The 20,520-nt window shown below is 43.5% G+C and overlaps 1 protein-coding gene across 5 annotated transcripts in view; it reads right to left on the bottom strand.

The window, feature by feature from the left end:
* The window catches only part of TSPAN4 (tetraspanin 4), a 247,700-nt gene that overhangs the window by 186,346 nt on the left and 40,834 nt on the right, over positions 1-20,520 (bottom strand). Inside the window, exons 1-2 of one of the 5 annotated variants that reach the window (XM_085298498.1) lie at positions 20,236-20,397; positions 19,737-20,126 (exon numbers count right to left, since the gene is read on the bottom strand). In XM_085298498.1, coding sequence (XP_085154624.1) covers positions 19,737-20,069 — 333 coding nt within the window. In that variant the 5' untranslated portion in view covers positions 20,070-20,126; positions 20,236-20,397. Of the gene's footprint in view, positions 1-19,736; positions 20,399-20,520 lie in introns of those variants that run through there. The other 4 variants (XM_085298497.1, XM_085298500.1, XM_085298495.1 and 1 more) reach the window with 4 other exon arrangements.

Genomic DNA, 20,520 nt, shown 5'->3' with positions numbered 1-20,520 from the left:
GGAAAAGGTATATTTTGGATTGTCTCAGGGTATCAGAAGCCCTGAATTAAAAAAAGAAGGGGGGGGGGAGGAAGGGAGAAAAAAGGCATATGGCCAAAAATAGAAGGAATAAGGGCCTGTTACCAATATGAGAAGCTCAAGTGCTAAAACAGATGAGTCAATGAGAGAACAGATGACAGAGGAATACCTGGCAGTAGCAGAGAGCTTTGACAAAATATGCACTTCCTGAACATGGCAGAGTGACAAAAATCAATGGGATGCCACTCAGGAAGGATAGATTAGGTCATAACCACTGGGAGGGTTTTTCCAACTGAAAGATCCATGTAACCTACCAAGATAACATTATTGACTAAACAGAGGGAACTATATCTTTGAAATTGTACAGCTACAAAGTCTGTAAGAGTACGTGTCTTTTCTAGAAGAGTTATTGCCATGCCCTCCAGAGCAGCCTACACACAAGTGCACAGACTGCCAATGAAACCTTGGCCATACTGGACTCTACAGAACATCTCACAGTGGTTTCAAGGGAGTCGATAATCCATTCAAGTCTTACATACATCATTTGAACATCCCCAGATAAGACAATCATAACTGATCTTGGATAACTGCCCATTCTGGGTTTTCTGCACCTTCCCCTGATACATATGGCAATGGCTTTGGATTAGGCAAACTGCTTGTTTGATCAAGCAAAGTAATTATTGTGCTATGCAAAGAAGAATGCCAAATAAAAGGGAAAAGGCTCAGAATATAGCTAATATGGATTCAGAACAATCACAATAACATTAATAAAAATGAGCTGCAATAAAACAATCCAAATGAAATATTTAAATCAACTCCTGTGGACTAAGAGAAGAGACATTCAGATTGGAGACCACTTCCACAGAAGTACAGTTACCAGCAAACCTGAGACAGGACTTTTTCCCCTGAAGAAGATAAAGAGAAGCTGAAGTCACTAGGGAAAATGTGGGGTAAAGGAAACCACTTCAAGGCAGTTCAGAGCAGTGAGCAAGGTTCTCACCAGGTTGCAGCAGCAGCCCACGCTCTGCTCCAAGATCTGCTGAAGGGAAATGACCAGGTAGCCAAGTGCTGCGATACAGCAGAGATGTACTGTTGGATAAAGGTTGGAAATGATAATTAAGAATGCAGCTTTGTAATACGTATGAATGAAAATGACACTTTCCTATGATTAACCCTTCAATGGCAAGACAGACAACTTTCACAACTGAGTGACCCTTATCTTCTAGAAACATTACTCATCACATAGGAGCAGGGATGAAAGCAGCCCCAGACACATTACTAGCTTCCTTGACTCGAAGGAGAAACACGCAGCTTGCAGCCTAATAACGTCAAATGCTGCCAAAAGATCAAAGCTAAGCATTCATTAGAGACTCACATTAAGCAGCAACGCTGCTGCCTGTGCCCCGTGTCTTTGCAAGGGCTCAGGAATATCAGTACGATGGCAGGCTATTTAACGGACACCTTCCCCTTGGAAACACTGCATTTGAAATGGAGCAGCAAGGACAGAATTTTCTAAATTAATGCTACATTTTGATATCAACTGTGTTTCTGTAAAGCTACTTTCACACTTTATGAATTTGGTCAAATAACTCATGAGTAAACATTTTTAATAGCTTACTCAACTCTGCCTGACACCATAATTAAACTCTCCCCATTGTATGAGCCTTCTGTCARGCTTACAGGTAGTACATTAGAAGGAAGTATTAAAAACTTAGCATCAAAGGTAATTAAAAAAAGACTGCCATGTATAAACAATATCTAGATCATTGTGTAAACTCTCCAGAGTTTCAAGGGCAGCTACAAAGTTCAAACCTATAACATAACTTTCTGATTAATTAATAACTTTTTCAAAAGAAGCAGATGGTTAGTCTGTATATAGATGGGGCTTCCTAGAAGAGTGCACCCACTAATTACATACAGACACAAACAACTAGGTCAGAGAGGTAGCTTAAGAGACAATTCATTAAAAATATTTCCTTGGTGATGAAATCCAATTGGGGATATGCAGGTCCCCAGGTTCAATGACCCAAGGTACTACTTCCGAAGACTATAGAAGCATGGTGTATAAAAATGAAAAAAACAGAAAACCTCTGTCAGCACTACCTACACAACTGCAACATCCATCCACAGAGCGAACCTGCCAATTTAGTCTCTGGAGCACCTATCCAGGTACAAATAAGTTATCAACGGAGATGGAAGCGCAAAAACTGAGGCTAGAAGACACCGTAATACAGAGTGGTGGAGGGGTACACAAATGCCTGCCAGTCCAGCAGCGCACACAGCAGCAGCGCAGTGCTGTTCCCCCAGCAAATATCAAGACTGAGCAGAAGAATTGGCCAGGTCATGCCTGGTGTCATGTAATCCAGGATTTATGCACACGGCAGAAGGCTGAGGTCCTTTTCAGTAGTCTTAGCTCTAGCTCCACTTCTCGTCGTCTGATAAAATCCCTTGATCCAAGGGAGCAAAGCCCTGAGAAAGGCAAAGGAAGATCCAATTTTTTCTAATACTGTGATAACCTTTTAGTAGGTTGCATTTAATGTGTTTGTCTGCTAGCTCTTTCATGGCTGCTGCACCACTTACTGGGATCGCTTCTTTGCAAAGTTAGGAAACTGGCTCTGCTTGCAAGACAGCTATTGCTGTTCTCAGCCATTTCTTCTTGTATTCTGAATAATTTGAATTTTTCTTTTTTATAATCTGAGAAAAATAGATCTGCATTTTCACAAGATGACCTACACAAGAGAAATAGCACTGTAAATTTAGAGCTTAAGAGATTGGCCCCACTTTCTTGGATCCATCTCACAGATGCCTTACTCATCAGAGAAAGCTTTTCCTGTCTTCTGTGGACAAACTAGGGTAACTGAGAAGTTGCAACAGATCGATGAGTCTGAAGACAGAGACTTGGAATAAAACTTCAAAGGACCTAAAAGAGGTGTCTAGCAGTAACAGAAATTGAATGGAAACTGGATGTTCACGTCACTTTTGTCCTTTTGAAAACCACCACGTCTAATATTATCTCAGTTGTAACCTTCCACGGTACAGGTGACTCAGTCATTCCCAGACACACATATTCCACCAAAAATGATGACCAAGAGGTAGAAAGATCCATTATAAAACACCTGAGCTATTCAAACAACCCCTTACTTCCCTCTCTCTAACTTTCTCATACAAGAAACATGTAACTGTTCCAGCTCTTCTGGAATCCCTTCACCCCCAGCTAATATGTCTGACAATAGTTTTTCTCCTCCAGCATACCTATTAAGTACTTAACAGCCTGGAATACCTACTATTAAATAATTCAGTTTGTAAAGAGATGTTGTTTTCCAAAAGGCTAAAACAATTACTCTACTAAATAATTTCACATTTTATGCAAGACAAATTAAAGTCTCTAATTCTGAAGAAAAAAACAAATTAAGGAGATTCAAAAACTTAAAGTGTTCTAATAAGAAACTACTACAATCAACTTTCAGTTAAAGTGACATTTGCAGTAAAGCTATGATTTAAAATTTTACTACACTTCATTTTTATTTAACCTTCTCTTACTTTTTATAAGCACTGCCTATGTTAAAAACACAATTTTTGCAATAACATTGAACTTAAAAGCACTTTCTCTCAGGCAGGTGTCTGGCAAAGGCAGGGAGAATTTTTACCTCTGAAGCACGAGCCCTTGAACAGAAGTGATTTATGTGGAGGTGCTGGTACAGCCTGGCCTATTGCCAGGCGGAGGAGGCTACGCAACGCAGCGCTGGGTACGACCAGACCTCCACGCACTCACTGCGTCCCTGCCAGTTCAACCTCAACTGATGAGCTAGCCCTAAGAGTTCATTTTAAACAACTATATGGAAACGATGATTTCTTTTAGGATATTGTTCTAATGCTCAAGTAGCTTTCTGAGCATTCAAATATTTATTTCCAAGTCTGGAGTATTGTTTTTAACTGGACAGTAGGGGGAAATTGTTTATTTAAAATCTTTTGAGACCTCCCTGGTAATACTGAGGATAATATTCGGTTTTTATCAAAAAGAGTTTCAAATACAGAATAGTTGGGGTGCAAAGGGACCCTGGAGTTCATTTGGTCCAACTCCTTGCTCAAGCAAGGAGCAGCAAGAGCAGGTTGCCCAGGACTGTGTGTAGTTGGGTTTTGCCTCTCTCAAGGATGGAGACTCCACAACCTCTCTGGGCAACCTGTTCCCCTGTTTAACCAGCCCAGTGAAGAAGTGTTTTCTCATGTTCAGATAGAATTTCCTGTCTTTCATTTTGTGCCTATTGCTCCTTGTCCCAACACTGAGAAGAGTCTGGCTCCATCTTCTTTATGCACTCTTATCAGATACGTACACACTGATAAGATCCCCCCTTGAAACCCCTTCCCTAAGAGGTAACCTACATGTCAAAAAAGTCAACTGAGACTTTCTATTCCATAATCTATGAATCTTTGCAAAGTAATTCTTTTTATTATATTTTTCTTTGTACACAGTGTGTCTTGCAACTCCCATCTCTTATCCTGCACTATTTATTTCAGAAAAATTGATTAAATTTGCTTTTAAAATCCCTAAATATTCATAAAACTTGATGTATGTTTTTCCTCATGGAACAAAATAAGCCTGTGCAATACACACACCTACTCTTCTGAGGCAATCATTGTAATGTAACTTCCAAGCCTGGTACATTTCTAAGTCCCATAGCTGTCACTTGTTATTTCAAAATTCAAGCGAAATAGGATCTTGTTAGCCCAAATTGAACACCCACTCACAGGAGCTCAGTTACCCCACTCACCCACACGTACACATATGCGCACACACACACATGCACCCAGTGAAGAAACCATTTGGATAAAACACATAATTCTACATTCTGCCCAAAACAAGAGCACATCCAAGGTGAATGCTATCTCTTCTGAAAAAAAAAATGTTTTCTGCAGCTTGTTGTCTTTTTAAGCATCTACTTTTCTAGCTCAGGACAAAGTCAGCAGCAGCAGAACTGAGCTGTTACCAGAAAGTTTGTGTAAACCTTCRGGAATACTCAGGAGATCCCAGAACAACCATCCAAGACTTTGGAAAACTTGCAAAAGCTTCTTATTGTGCCTTTTATAAAACACAGCTTTACTTTATGAATCCTGCTTCCTTGTATAGGCAAAATAATCTCATTCCACAGTACCTGCAGGTACCAATATGTACCATTATGGTTCGACAAAAACCTCCCTTGATGCAAAGCCCGTAGAAGGCAGTGGCAGCATTAGTGCCAAAACGAGGGAGGTCTGGATCTGAGGGGCACACCGAAAAAGCTCTGAATATATTCTTTCTGCTACTGCTTTCAAACGTGCGACTCGGGGTAAAAAGGGAAAAAGGAGCACTGTGGAAACTCCCACTCCCTGCTTGGTTTGTCAGACGGCACATGCCCCTGAAGCACGGGCAAGGGAAGCAGAGAAGCCAAGCCGGCCTCCTAAGGCTGCTGCTTTTTATGGGTACAAGCAAGTGTAAGCCAATATTTCTGTTTCTGTTACTAAAAAAACAAAGAGAACATCCCGGAATCAGTGGTTTTGCTGAGTTGTCACAGATGCATTAGCAAATACAATGTAAAGGACATGCTTTTAAAAACACAACAGCTTGGAAGGATTGTGCATACACATAGACCAACACGGCATCAGCCTAACCCTGATGCTGGAGGACCGGATTGTCAGGCAAAAGAGGCGGGATATGGGATCTTGCTCAAGGACAACCAATGCTGATGATGGGTCTGGGTTCCCAGGGTAAATCTATGCTTTACATTTCCCTTTAATGACATAGCAATTAACAGAGAGAGTATGAGGGCAAAGGGCTGGCCTCACAGAAGGACGCTCGTGGGGGAAAACAGACAAAGGAGATACAAGGGATGGCAGGAGAAACAGGACTGGGATTGTAAGTGTGTTATTTCCACCAGGTTTATCGAAACACTGCTGGCCATGGAGTTAAATTGAGGTATTTCCCCAAATCTGCTCTTCTGTAAAGACCTTTATCATCTGCTCCTTCCCTATCACCTTGCCAGCTTCAACCGTGCCCTGCAAAGCACAGGGGCCCTCTCCTTGCACTGCGCCGAGCAAAAGGAGCAGAGCTCTTTGCCTGCCCCCAAGCACAGCTTGCAGCCACGCTCACATCTGGGGGGAAGGCAGGGATTACTTGTTTCTTCCAAACCTCTTAGTCACTTCAGCAAAAGGAAAAAAGCCTGTCAAGTGGCTAAAGCAAACTTGGACTCTAGCCTTCAAACAAAGCACGTGATCTGAGCTGTGCACGAATAGCGTGTAGAAGGAATGGGCAAGGCATTTGGCAACAGGGGTGAGATCTGAATTTGGGAACATGGCAAAGCAGAGAGTAGTTGCAGAGACAAAACCAAAATCAATTCAAAACCATTTTTTGCAGCATTGGCTCTCTGAGCAGCCTGCCAGAAACGGGGTTAAATTAGGTGGCCGTTTGGAGAAAATGGACTTGTTTGGTAACTCAACTGAAGATTTAATACCTATACTGAGTGACTCAAACAGTACATAATAGCTAACGATATCTCTGATGAAAAAAAAAAAAAAAAAGAGGCTGTTTTACTGAGCTAACAGAGACTGAAGCCTACAACTTGCTGCACAACCCAACAGCTCCTACTACTCCAGCAGACAGCAAAGTACAGCCAGGATGGAAGAAATTCTGTAACTGCCTTCTCAAAGCCCCTGTATGGTTGCAGAGCATTTGCACCTTTATAAACACAATAAGAATGAGAAAATAGAAAACTCCTCAACACGTGACCAGAGTTTTTAAAAAAAAAATTTTAACAGAGCATTGACAGCTAGGACAAACTGAAGTGATGCAGAAAAAGCATTAACTCATACATGGTAAGCAGAGTGAAGTGATCCAAAACCAGATATTGATGGCATCTAATGTGACTCTAAAACATCAAGGTCTAATTCAGACCTCCCCAACAGCCCAGAGCAATTGTGCAGCTGCTCAGCCACGTGCCTGAATGCAAGTGCACGTGCTGCACCAAATGATGTACCGTAGGTACGATACCCCTCGTCCCTGGGGGCTGCCTTCATTCCCCTGCTTCCCCACCGTAACCTCTCATTCTATGTATGTGCCAGGGAGTAGTAATACCACTGAAATATGCCCGACTCGCATACAGGTTTCCTGAARCAAAAGCAAGCTAGGGAGACAGTGATGCCGTTGCATGCTTGGTGTTGGTGCAAACAACTTCCCAAGTCAAACGAATGCTGCATCAAAGGCGAATCCTGCAGGGACTGTGCTCAACCGGGAAGTTTGTACAAGCYGTGAAATCTGACAAGAAGAAAAAGCACAACCATATTATTTTAGAAAGAAACATTGAGAAAAAGTGACCCATACTAAGGAGAACATGCCAGAGGACTTCTGATTTCCTAGGTGACCGGTTTCACCTTGGAGCCCACAGAAAACATGGTACCAGTTCCCAGCACAGATGACAATAAACCAAGCACTAGGTGGCTTCTCATCCAACCAGCAGGATTCCAAATGAAGGGCTCAACGCTGGTTTCATAATTTCACACCGTAATTATCAAGTTATGTAAAAGGGTGAAGCTGCAAAAGTGAGCACTTTTAACACATGCACAGGAAAATTTGCGCTGCTGTTATGGAGGAGACMGATAACTGTAAGCAGCTTGTGCTAAAAATACTAAGCAGGAAACTGAACAGGTTACATACTCTTTTGGAGAGAAAGATTTCAGCTACAGTGACAAAGCTTGAAGTGTTTCCAAGCTCTAGCCTCAAAATGGTGATTCCTGCAACTCCTGGATGGAGCAACYGGAATCTTAGACGGGGGCCGCAGAGACAAAGGAAGCAACGGAAAGCGAAACCTGTGCTGGGAAGAAGGAATGAGTCATAATTTTGAAAAACTTGTCAAGTGTTTTCTGAGAAACAAAGGTAGAGAGGCAGAAAGTCACTGCATAGAAAGTGCTAGAATTACATCTACGGGTTTTCTAGAGCAATGAAACATCCCCATAGCATCAGCGGGGAACGAAATGGGGCGGCCGGTTCATGGGTTTTTTCAGGATTACCATTTCACCAGTACTGCAAGCGGAGAAGTACCCTTTCCTTAGCAAGGGGATATTCTTCTCAGTGGTTGTTAGTCGACCCTTCTCCATGAATGAGCTACCCAAAGCCTACTTAATTATTGGAGATTGGTGCATGAGAAGAAATACACCTCTTAACTAGCACACACTGGCGTGTTCTGACAATAACACAGTAACGGTGTTTCAGGTCCTGAGCAGAGGAAGGATTCAAGGGATACAAACAGAAGTGCTAAACAAGTACAAACAGGAATTTCAGTGAAGCTTATTTCAACGTGCTATGCTGTGTCYTTGCCTGCGACTTGAACGGGAGAGCTTCCCGCTGCACAGGAAGGTCTGCCCTAAGAGGTCTACTGCTCTGCCTGTCAGAGCCAGCGTGATCGTGTACACGTCCGGCCTCAGCGCCCAGCGGAAAGGAGCAGCAGCAGAGGCAACGGCCGCATTACAAGGAGGGGCAGCGTTCCCAGGCGGATTTGGAACGGCAGATCGCCGTCGAGGGTGCTGCTGGGAGGGATGACAGGCACAGCGCGACGGCCCAAGACAGAGTCGGCACGTTCTACATGGCACGAACCGCATCCTGTCACTGGCAAATGTGCTCAAACACAGAAAAACTAAAAACAACCTTTTACCAACTATAACATGCTGCTACAATGAATGGATCTCAGTCTCCCTTACATGAAACAATCAGCCAAAAAGGTCTTAAACCTCCTTTATTGCACCAGACTCCTAATGATACACAGTTTGTGTCCCGCGGCCATCCAAAAAGTACTTGTGTGGTGTAAAGTGAAAATCTTACGGATGGGAGCCATAGAGTGACCCATGAATAAACAAAACAGCGTCTAGTTTTTCTTGCCTAAAGATGATCCAGTACATCCTTTGGGACTGGCAACATATATACATACAGGATGCACTAGACCATTTCTGAATTATGTATTTTAGGTTGCAAAGTCACCCTAAAACAATCTAAAGTATTTTGCACAAATGTAACAGAGCAGATGGCTGATGTGTTAAAACCCTGGCCTTCAAGGGCTGGCACTCATAACAGATTGTGAGTGGCGACAGAGTCAATTCACATCCAGAGTTCCAGTTATTTTGCTAACGAAAACCTTATCAAACATGTCACCTCAGCTCCCTCCCATGCTGCCACAAATGCATTAGTGAAAAGATTTATTCAGACATTTAACCAAACAATTGGAGCTACAAGCCAGGATAAATGTGGTTTACAACACAGGAGTGTGCATTTTCTGTTGGCCCACACGAATGCAGCCCATGCCGCTACAAGCCTGACAGGAGCAATGTGGCGTACGAGATACGACTTAGGGTCAGTTTGTAGGGGAACTGTGGGAAAAAGTAGTGCAATAAAATTACCACAAATAGCCATATGCAAGAGTGCAGTTTTCATGGGAGTAGTGTAAAATTTGTTTTTAAAGGACAATCCAGATGGTTTTTGAAAACTTAAGTGGTTCCACTACAAACTGGAGCTTCACTTTATTAGAACTATCATAGGTCCATTTAACCSTGGATCTACATTCATAATAGCCAGTAGTGAATACTGAAGGAATAAAGAGCATTTACAATGCCATAAAAATGCTTTCTACTAAGAAGACCTAATGAAAAATCTAGACCCTCAATACAACTGTGCATGGTGATGTGTGGTACACTCTCAAGGAGCCTTGTACCCTCGCTGCTACCACAGGTAACACGTAGAAATTCACAGCAACAGCAACAGTAATACCAGAAATTGCAGGCACAGATCCAGACACTACTAGGAGACCCCAAAAGGTTGATGGAAGGCCTAGGGTCCCACTAACAACAGCAAATTCACTGCATATTACAGCAGAAATACAGCTTTATTTTGTGTGCACTTTCACAGCAGGGTAGGAAGAGTGCAAAGCCTTGAGGATCTAAGCACCTCTTCAGAAGGCCTGAGAGCCACCAAACCGTCCGAGGCCCACCAGCCATCAGAGGAGCCCTCCCAAGCACCGTTGCATAAGAGGTACCTGGTCTTCATGCTCATCCAGAAATGAGTGACCGTGCTCATTCAGAACCCACCTTTTCCTCTATTCTTAACGTGTAGACAGCAAGGACTAAACAACTGCAACTTAAAGAAAGGAGTTCAAACTGCAGGTTTTATTGGGCTTTGGGGGATTTTCTTGCTCCTCAGGGAAAAAYCATGCTATCCACTGCAGGAAGTGGTTGCATGAAATTCTCTKGTCTACATTATGTCTTGCAGGAGGTCAGAGCAGAGAGCAGATGTAGTCAACTCTCACCTTAAAATCTATGGAGTAGAAGTAGGAATATTTTTAAGTAATAAAAGCTATTTTTATAAAGAGCTTTTTAACATGCTAAGGAAAAAAATTGTAACCCCCCAAAAGACGCATATACATTTTTTTTYACTTTTAGTATAACAATAAAAAATAGTATGTTTACTGCTTTAGCTGAATTTGACCAATAATGCAAATAGTCTTTGTGTTGCATCTCTGCCTCAAATCCTAATCATGTTCTATCTTCTAAACTAATCAAATGTCCACTTTGAAAACCCTCCAGCAGACCAGGAGCCTGAGAAGGAATCTGTGGCACTTTCCCCTCCACTCCAGGGAAGGAGGTGGTAGAAAAAAAGCTTTACAAGTCTATTCTGATGCCATTATCTGATTTTGCTACAGCAGTCATGAGCCACTATCTTTSCTCAGAGATTAAACCTCCTTCCCTGTGCTGTTGCATAGCTTAAGCTACAATCAGTGKGCAACAACAAAATCCCTTTCATTTTATATGGTCAATATTCAAAGCAGGGAAACTTCCAAGTCACAGTTCCCAGACTGACATGCAAAACTTCAAAAGCTTCAAAGTGGCCTCTCGAAAAAAACTAGATCAGACTTTAAATTTGCATAAATGAATCCATCTTAGTATCATCCAAATAAGAAGAGAGCAAACAAACGATGCTCCCTCCCTCTCCTTTGCTCCACTCTGCCTCTCGGACTCAGGGCGCTCTGACGGGAACACACACAGCGTTGCTTTCTTAAGCCCTCTTGGCCAGAAAGAAATTGCCAGTACGTTATACTGGCGAACCCCCTAGCGGAGGAACAACTACTGCTAGCAAAAGCACTCTTGCCATTACAGCTTACATGTGTCCTCTGAACAACAAGCTTTCCTGGCAAAAGCACAATTTTGCTGGAGTAACTGCAGCTATACAACAGCTGTGTAATCCCACCTCAGGCCTGCCACATCCTCATTCATTAAGTCAATGAGATTTTTGCTCCAAAGTGCTAAGTCTGTTTTAAATAGGGGACTTAAGTTCTTTAATTCCAAGTAGTCCGCCCTGCGCCTGCTGTTTTATAACTCATGTTGGCAACAGTGATGGACAGAAAAGCCACATCAGGAAAACAAAGATGAACTTCACAAGGTAGAATCAAGTGACAACCGGCATCTACCCGAAGGACTGGTGCTTGCTTTGCTTTCCCTTCCCTTCCCCTGAGCACAGTTTTCCTTGCTCTCCACATCCCAGATTAAGCCCCRTTAGGGGCAGGGAGAAGACTGCTATCCATCTGAATGGAGGGGGAGCAGCCGCTTCGTGGTTTTACTAACAAAACATTCACTTATGCCTGGCAAGGGTTCATTCCAGGGGCAACAAACTGTACGGGGAAGCCAACGAGATGCACTTCCACCATCTGATGAGAAGTTACACCCAGAGGCCTCTGCAGTATCAAAGCCCGCTCCAATAGAGCCAGGGAAGATGTACAGATAGCCAAAAATCTCTCCCTGAATACCTGATGTAACAAATAGGTGAGAGAACAAGTTAGCCTGGGCTGCTGGAGGAGGAAGGGCATTAAATAAGAACCAACACAGATTAATCAGTATGCACAATTACTGAGCACAACAAACAAAATCAGGACTAGTAAATCAGCACTAAACAGTAAGTGACATCCAATGACATCTGATGATATAAATTCGTGTTGTAGCAGTGATAACCCAAAAAGAAAGTTGTGAAATTCAGGCAGGGGCAAAGGGAGCTTTTTTAGGGGGGAATTTTCCCAGAGAGGGCGAACTGCGGTAAAAACACAAAGATACTTGCGAAAAAAAAAAAAAAAAAAAAAGAGCTGGGTAAGCTGGGTATAATGTGTAGGGCAGAAACAAGGGTACACAAAGTAATAATATAATAAGCTAGTATAGGTCAAGCTGACCCCGATTCAGAGCCACATGTATGAGTGCATAGCTCAGAGGAACTACAAGAATAAGATGACATAGAGCAATGCCTGTTGCCGCACTATTTTGAATGTACTTGAGAAGGAGCAAAGGTACCACGGCCAAAGCAAGAATAAAAAGGACTCTATGAGCAATTTGAAATAGTAAATAKAAAAAAAAATTTGAAACTCTTGAGTATCTGTAAGCAAGACATTACAAGGTATGGTCATTTGGTTCTTTTGTCCTTGTATAGCAAACTTTTGTCTCACCCAAACTACTATTTCAAATGTATGGCATCTTTAGAACAAGTCTCATTCAGTTGTTCTGAATCATATTTAATTATCAAGCTTTGCAYGCATTTGCACTCAAAGCAGGTTGGGAGGGTTTTCTGGAGGGTGTTAGTTTTTCTGTTGAAGAAAGATTTAAGATGCATTACAGTATGACAGTCTAATTACAGACTGCAATTGCAATTTCATTTACTTCTGTAGCATCTTGTGATGTTTAACATTTCCTGGAGAAACAATTACAGGACAATACTAAGAAACACAATTTACCATCTGCAATCACACACATGCAAAAGTCAGTCCATCCAACTCCACATTTCATTTTTGATCTAGCAGTGCCCACTTTACTAATACCAGAGAAAAGTGTCTTTATATATCTTATATAGATACTTTATGCTACTCATATAGTATCTTAACTGATCTGCTATCTTAGCCAAAAGCTGAGTTCAAAATAAACAAATAAATTGCACAGCAGTATTTATCATGTTTACAATAGTAGCRTCTGGAGACAGAGAGAGACTAGGGCTTTAGTTTTCTAGATAGTCTATGGGTACAGAGTAGCAAACAGCTCCTTGGCCAAAACATCTGCATTCTAAGGAAAGGCTCAAAGAGGGTGAAGAGGATATAATACACAAGCAGAATCAACTATGAGATTGCGGCAAATGTACTGGTTACTCTGACATTGAACATAGCTCCCACAAGGAGAAATCATGCGTAAGCGTTGGCTAGCTTTCAACARTCTTCAAATTAAGATACAGAGAAGAAAAATGATGGTGGTGATCTCATCTGCCTTTTCCTTTCCTCGTATAGTTTGTAGTATTGACTACAACGGATTTAATATCTGTCACTGGCCAGAAAAGGGAATGACATCTGCAGTCATTTTGCACATTGCTTTAAGAAGGCCGCTTTCTCCAGAAACGCAACACGCCGTATTACATCAGTTTGTTTGTTGGTGGCTTTCCTCAGTCCTTTCTACTAACACACAACCTGAATGAGATACAGAGGTTACACTTGACAGCAAATCCTGTAAGGTTAGATGTTCAAYCTCTGCCAATAATCACGCTAAAGAACATATCAAAGAGCATCAGCATGTGAGCAAACCCACCTAAAGCTATGAAGCTCCTCTTTGTCATGAGTAACAGAAGCAGAAACTGGCCCATAGTGAGCAATCTGAAGACTGTATCTAAGGCATAGTCAACTTGAAGGATTTTTTTTCCTCCTTCTACTAAAAGCCCTCCTTGTCTGGTTTCCTAAGGAAAAGAGGATGGTAAAACTCAATTGTGTTGGCTGAGCATCGCACAAATAACTAACAAGTCCATTTGTCAACCTCAGCCTGATTTGACAGATACGTACCCTCTCAAAGTCATTAACTTCCTAAAGGTTTACAGAAGACAGGTGTTTAGGTAGCAAATGTAGCCCTTAGCAATGCCTTCTCTGGGAGATAAGGCTACAGCATGATCCCAACCCCTATTAAACCTCAGAATCTGTGYGGAAAAGCACCAGCATGAATGGCACCACGATGGGAAAAGCTCTAAGTGGTGCCCATATAAATCAGACATCAGATAATACAATCATCTCTCTCTCTCTCTCACTTGGATATCCAGTTTCAATAGTTCTGCTTCTCATGGAAATGTCATTTTTTGAAGTGTGTAATTCCCATATCAAATGACTCTTCTCCCTTTAAAAGCAAAGCTCCTTAAAAATACATCCTCAGAGAGGCTTCATAAAGTCAGAGGCAGAGATAAGATGTCAGTCAGAGATAGAGTAGCTCCTGGAGGAGGTAAATAACAAAGGAGAAGCAGAGATAGCAAGGCTGGTAGAGMAAATGACATTCTGGGGTCAAATCTCCCTTGCACTAATTGCACAGGAGTAAGACTGATATTGTCGTTTGATCAAATTTTTGGTTGTTATAGATTATCCACCTGYTCTACCTATGAAAACAGACCACCTGTTCTATTTCTCTTAAGACTGTCTTCTTTAATCGCCAGCCAAGCTGAAGACGCGTGACTGCCCGTCTTGCAGAACGGCRTGCAGCAGCTCTGCCCCATGGCTCAGCTCCCCAGGAGCAGCTGCAGCCATTACCCAGCTGCAGGAGAACTTGCATAGATGTAATGAGGAGCCAATGGACCTGCTTTTAAAATGGCTCACCGCTGTGCTTATGGGCTCCCCAATCTAGCCTGAAGTTTCTAAGGTTTTTTTGCAACCTCCTTCCTCATTTTTGAGGAGCTGACAGGTTAAATCAGGGTACATCACATATTCTCTGTTACGATTTTAGAGTTCCAGCAGCAATAATCTATTTGGTGCCACACGAGGGTAGATAAAGCCAGGAAGTCTGAGCTGCAGCAACCAGAATAAAAGAAATTTCTCAGGCATGTTAGTAATCTATTGCTAATTTTTTCCATCAACTTAAAACTGCAGCCAAGTATAACCATGAAATGATTGCTGTCCTCAGCCACTAACCTGCTGAGGAGTTTCTAGCTGGCCATCAATCTCATTCACTTCACTAGTGTAGGATGGAAGATGTAGATGAAGGACAATTCAACAAAATTAGCTGCTTCTTCTCCCAAATTTTCCAGCTGTGAGAATAAGCAGGTGCTCAGCTAGTGTCTCTCCTCCTAAACTAACAAGGCCAGATAGTTTCCCAATAAGGTATAAAGAAGCAAGGAGACACCTCTCTACCTCCACCCTCTGGGCAAGTACTGCTCACAGACCATCCAATACCCCACGGTGCATTTTCATGTCAAGCTGTTCCTTTTTCCTCCAAGTACACGCTGCCCTGCACACAGACTCATACAGTCTGGCAGATACTACACCCACAGGTTCAAGTTGAAGTGCAAGTAAGGAAAATTATCCCTGGGAGCTCTCATTACTCCCCTCTTCCTTTCCAGTTACACCCAAGTAGTAACGACTGACTGCTGGCAGTATCCCTAGTGCACCAGGYTGGCAACATGGATTAGTGCAGTGCTTCCCAAACTGGGGTCCATGAGCCATTAACAGTTGCAAAGCCAGAGTAAGAGGCCCACAGCTGGTCCCTGAACCAGACTGTGGGAGCCCACAGGGAGTTCTGCTTAGGAACCATCAGGTTACTGCCTGGCCCGCTTCACCGTACCCACCGTTGGCGGTGCAGGGAGCGATCCTGCATCCTGCGCCTTACAGGAGGCATCAGAGCACGAGGCAAGCAGTATGCAGGCTGGAGGAGGAGGGAGCACACAGAGAACCACGCAGATGAGCTCTTGGGCAATTACCTTCATTTGCATCACTGGCCAGGCATGCACCACATATTCTGAACTTTGCCTCAATTGGAATTTGCATTCACCTGCATTTTTCTAAAGTAAGGCAGAGGTACTTTTTTTCTAAACAGATACTAGTGCATAACATTCAATAGCACTACCTGCCACTTCCTTGGCTCTGTGTTTCCAACCATTCCTGACTTGCACTTTATGTCTCAGAAGCCAAGACACATTGAGATACTTCTTTGCCTCCTTTCTTTTTGTTGCCATCTCCTCTCTATATGCCAGTCTTCTATAACATTGCTTTACAAATTGTGTACTTAAGTGAATTTTTCTATCGCCTAGAGTATTATCTCAAGTATCTAACATCAGTATTCAACTTTTGGATGGGCAAATTTCTACTAATCTAGCTAGTCTTCTCTAGCACAGTACTCTCTAAGGAAAGCAAGAGCCACTGGAAACACAAGCAGTTTCATGTTTTTCCTTTTTTGAGTCTCAGTGGCTTGGGAGTTACAAGTTAAAGAAAGTAAGAATGCTGGCAAAAGCTAAGCGAGATTAAGGAGATGACATTTTGCTTTCTATAGTGCTCACACAGCCGTTAGGACATACCCTACCTTTTTTAAACAAAGTGGAGAAGATAAGCAGAGTCTTGGATTACAAACACAGAAAGCAAATAGTTCATTTTACCGACTGTCATAAAGAAACTCGGGATATTTTGAGGACAGAATGTGGAAAGCAAATGCTCTTCCCCAGGTATTTCACAGTGAAATACAAATATTTCATTATGAAATAAAAATACTCTGCTTTGTGATCAGCTGAGATCTTTAGCTTCAGCAATTCAAACAAAAGAGAACTGAAGTCCATATAAATGGATAAAGTCAGGCAAATATTATGCATCAGGTGACAAAAGTTATTTAGGTAGCTCACAAGCCAGTGCAGGGAGACAGGGACTGCTGCCTGCAGCTGGCCGGCCTCCAGGGAACGACACCTGAATGGCAGTTCCCACAGGAGCAGCCCCGCCGCCTTCCAGCAACCCACCATCCACCTCCCCGTGCCTTAATGCCACGGGGCGGCTGCAAATGCACCCAGAGCAATTTGAGCAGGACTCTTCACAGAGGAAAGAGCTGTTCTAGGGGAATAAGACTACTAGGTTTTCGCTCTACATTAACAGCTCCTGGTGTGCTGCACCAATGGATGGCTTCAATACCAATACTGACAGGGCACCTCAGCCTCTGGCCCCTGCAAAAGGGGCTCTCTCCAGCAGTGAGACAAGGGAAGAAACATTTGCTCTATTTTCTTAGGTTATATGACAGCTTGTAAAAATTTTACAGCATGAGTGCAGCACCTAATCCAATAAAGCTTGCCAGGAACATTTAAAATCAAGGTCTCTGGGATTTTGTTTCCTCTAAATTCACCAGACTTACAACGAAGAGTCTTTTTCTCAGAACCACAACATCAGTCCTGCTGGAGTTGCACAGGGCTGAGGACTGCTATGACTTTGCCACCCCTCTGTGGGAAAGCGGGTTGAAAGTGCTGGGGAATGGGCTGTAGAGATGCACTAAACCAACTGCAGCTAATGAATAGGAACAGGAAGAAGAAAATGGAAACAGAACATAAAGCAGGAACAACTGACAACAGGCATTTAATTCATTTAGTGCAATGACTGCTCTTTATACATGGAAAAAAMTGCAGTTTTTATTTGGAGGTCAAAGCATGGAAAGATGCTGTTTCTCTTCCCACTTTGTAGTGTCTGTCACTAACCAGATATCCACTGAAGTGTGGAGGGGAAGGCAGGATAAGACAGCAAAACTTTGGCAAGTATGTATTCAAAGAGAAATCTTGTCGTCTTACAGAGGCACCCCTCCTTTAACTTCCCAGGAAGCAGAAGATGACAGATAACTGACAACAACTTTAAATACAAAACAGCAGCAGCAGTAACCTATAATCATTACAAGATTTCTGATCATTAGAAGTGGATTTTTTTTCTGCTCTTCCTGAAGATAGGTCAGCTTAAACCACTGCTTTTTAAAATAATTTCTTTTCAGTTGCTTTCTCCAATGGGAGAAGTTGAAGAACTGCATGTATTATAACCACCTGCTGTGCAAACCTCATTTGGATCTGATCATCATCAGTCATTCCTGCTGTGCAGGTAGCATGTGAAGAGGAAACAAAACAGAAAAAGTGCTGCAGTATTTGACACCACCCACTCCCCCTTTAGTTCACTAAAAACCTAGCTGGTTATCCTCTCTTTACAGGACCCCTCCTTTTACTCTCCCTCCAAATGTTTGAGAATAGCTTTGACGGTTTTAGGAGAAAGACAAAAATCCTTCCTTCTCTCTCAAAAGATTAAGGCTTTCCTAGTGAAAAGCAACCAATGGGATATGGTTGTGTGCAATCTTCCCTTTGTAAATMTGCACACGTTACTTGCAGTAGTACACTTTTCTTAGCGTATGCATATGCTTCAGTGGAAGATGAATATTATAAAAGCAATGAGCAGGCAGTGAATATGCTTTGTGGCGGTGCCAGGCATAGTTCTGAAAAGAGCTGCTCACGCCAGCAGCCTATTGGATTTCTGTAGCACATACTTCAGCTAGCTGACTGTGCTATAATCTCTGTTAGAGATGGCCAGGAGAAGCGTAAGGCTTAAAAGGGCAATAGAGCTAGTGTCTCAATCTTTTCCTGAAAGCTGTAGCTTAAGCTGGGGTTAACAGCAGAGGATATTTAGGAACCCCGAAGCAACATGAGTCAAAGCTGGAAAACAGACTGCAGTCTTACTAAGACATTTTCTACCAGCTTGTCTAGGGCTTAAGGAAGGCATCCTTCTTAGATTTCATAGCTCTGGTTAGCACCACACCAGTCCAGTGGACCTGCACTAGTTAACCGCATCCCGGTTCCTTGATGCAGTCAGGTCAGCAGAAGTTACCTGYGCTGATATTTCCTAATGCACTAATAGCATCGCCCCAACAGCACTGCAGCACACCTGGCTGCAAACAGCTGTACAGGAGCRCACACAAGAGAACAGCTCTTCAGCTGCTCTCTCTCACAACCCTCCGTGCATCTCTGACAATTCGTGAGAGCATGGAGAACAGGTAATAAGAAAAYGATCAAATCTAATTGCAGTCCCACCCCCCTTCTGAAGTGCCAGAAGGGAATAGTGTCACTTCACAGCCCTCCTATTCCCCCTTAGCATGTTAATAAGCTGCTCTGAAAGAACAAGGCATTTAAAGGCACCTCCTAAAGACCTCACAACAGACCCTCCTACGACCTATGAGTCTGGACAGACTACTTTGAACTTGAATTCAGCTCCTTTTGTATTCTAGCAATTATGTTACTCCACTTTTTACATGACAAACAGTATTTGCAACCTGTACCCCTTGCTGAGCTCCTTCAGTCTCCTTCCACAACCTACATGCTCATTCACAGCAGTGAAATGCCCAACTAGCCTGCTTTCGCCAGCTGCCTCATTCATGAGAACGATGACGTAGAGACGCACGCCCCCCCGTCCCGTCACCAGCGTCCTGCTGACGTGCACATGCCTCGCGGTGACTTGATAAACTCCTGCCACAAAGTAACAGCCCCAACAGAAGCGAGGTGGGCTCTGCTCTCCCCTCGCCCTTCAGGAGGGACTGGCACCACCGGGACCCATCGCTGACGGGGCAGAGAAGGATGACCACCTGGAGAGTCCTGATACAGGCTTTAATGTTACATTGTGCTGAGCATGCCATCCTCRAAACAGCAATGCCCTCTATAAATAGTCTGTTTTGCCTTGTGTTAGTTTTGAAACACTGCTAAAGAGCAGGCAACGAGAGGATGAAGCAAACACCCCAGGCAGGTTGTCCACACAAATTAACAGTGTGGCCTAAACCCCAGCTTGCCCCAGTTCCAAAGATCTAAGTTTAAAAGCAGCAGTAAGTTCACCTTCCATCTCAGCAAGCAGAGACAAACGCAGCCATCTCAGTTTCAAACGGGTACTCACCCAGAAGAGAAGGTTGAAGACAAACATTAGGTACTTGATACACTGCAGGCAGTTGTGAGCCATGCTGCACCTCTTCAGCTCTAGGAGAAAAATAAACGAGAGATCCAGGTAAAAGACAACGTACTTGTTTCCCTTGGGGGACGTGTACTTAGCCTTGGTGGCCTTAGGGCCTGGGTTGGTGTGGAATCCGAAAAAAGAGTTGCTGGYAGCCCCAAACTGGCCGCCATACATGCTGCTGTAGCGACGGAAGGCGCCATTGGGGAAACTGTAATCCTTGCTGTCCAGGGACGGGCTCCGGCGATACGTCGACTCGTCGGTGCTAGACCTGCGCATGGTGCCTTCCGGCGGTCCCGCCGTGGCGGCTGCTCTGACAACGGTCGAACGATGGTGCTGAGGGCAAAAGGTTTACGGTTTTCTTTCCTCCTCTCCGCTACGAATCCCCTATTGCTTTGCACCAGCTGTTCTTTTGTCTGCCATCCTGCCAAGGAGTTAAGCGCACCGTAAGGCAGCAAAGTTGCTGAAGTGGAGTCTGCTCAGCCGGGAGTTAGGCAGCAGCGTGCTTCCGAACGAGAGAGACTTCTGCACGAGCAGCCATGCCCTCCGGTGCCACGAGCGTCCCCCCCGGCCCTCCCCGCCACCAGAGAAGACACAAGGAGAGAGAGGTATACTGTACCCAGAGCAAGGGGGGTTAAAAAAAGCAAGCGCGCTCTTGCTTGGATCGCAAATGCCATACAAAAGCGCGGCGCCGCGCAGCGAGCGCTGCCGCCCAGCCTCGCGCGCACGG

Source organism: Rhea americana, unplaced genomic scaffold (genome assembly GCF_003343005.1).
Source record: "Rhea americana isolate MKP2758 unplaced genomic scaffold, rheAme1 scaffold_139, whole genome shotgun sequence".
Classification (NCBI taxonomy): Eukaryota; Metazoa; Chordata; class Aves; order Rheiformes; family Rheidae; genus Rhea; species Rhea americana.
Note: the sequence above shows the minus strand (reverse complement) of the source record. Positions and strands in the feature narration are given on the sequence as shown.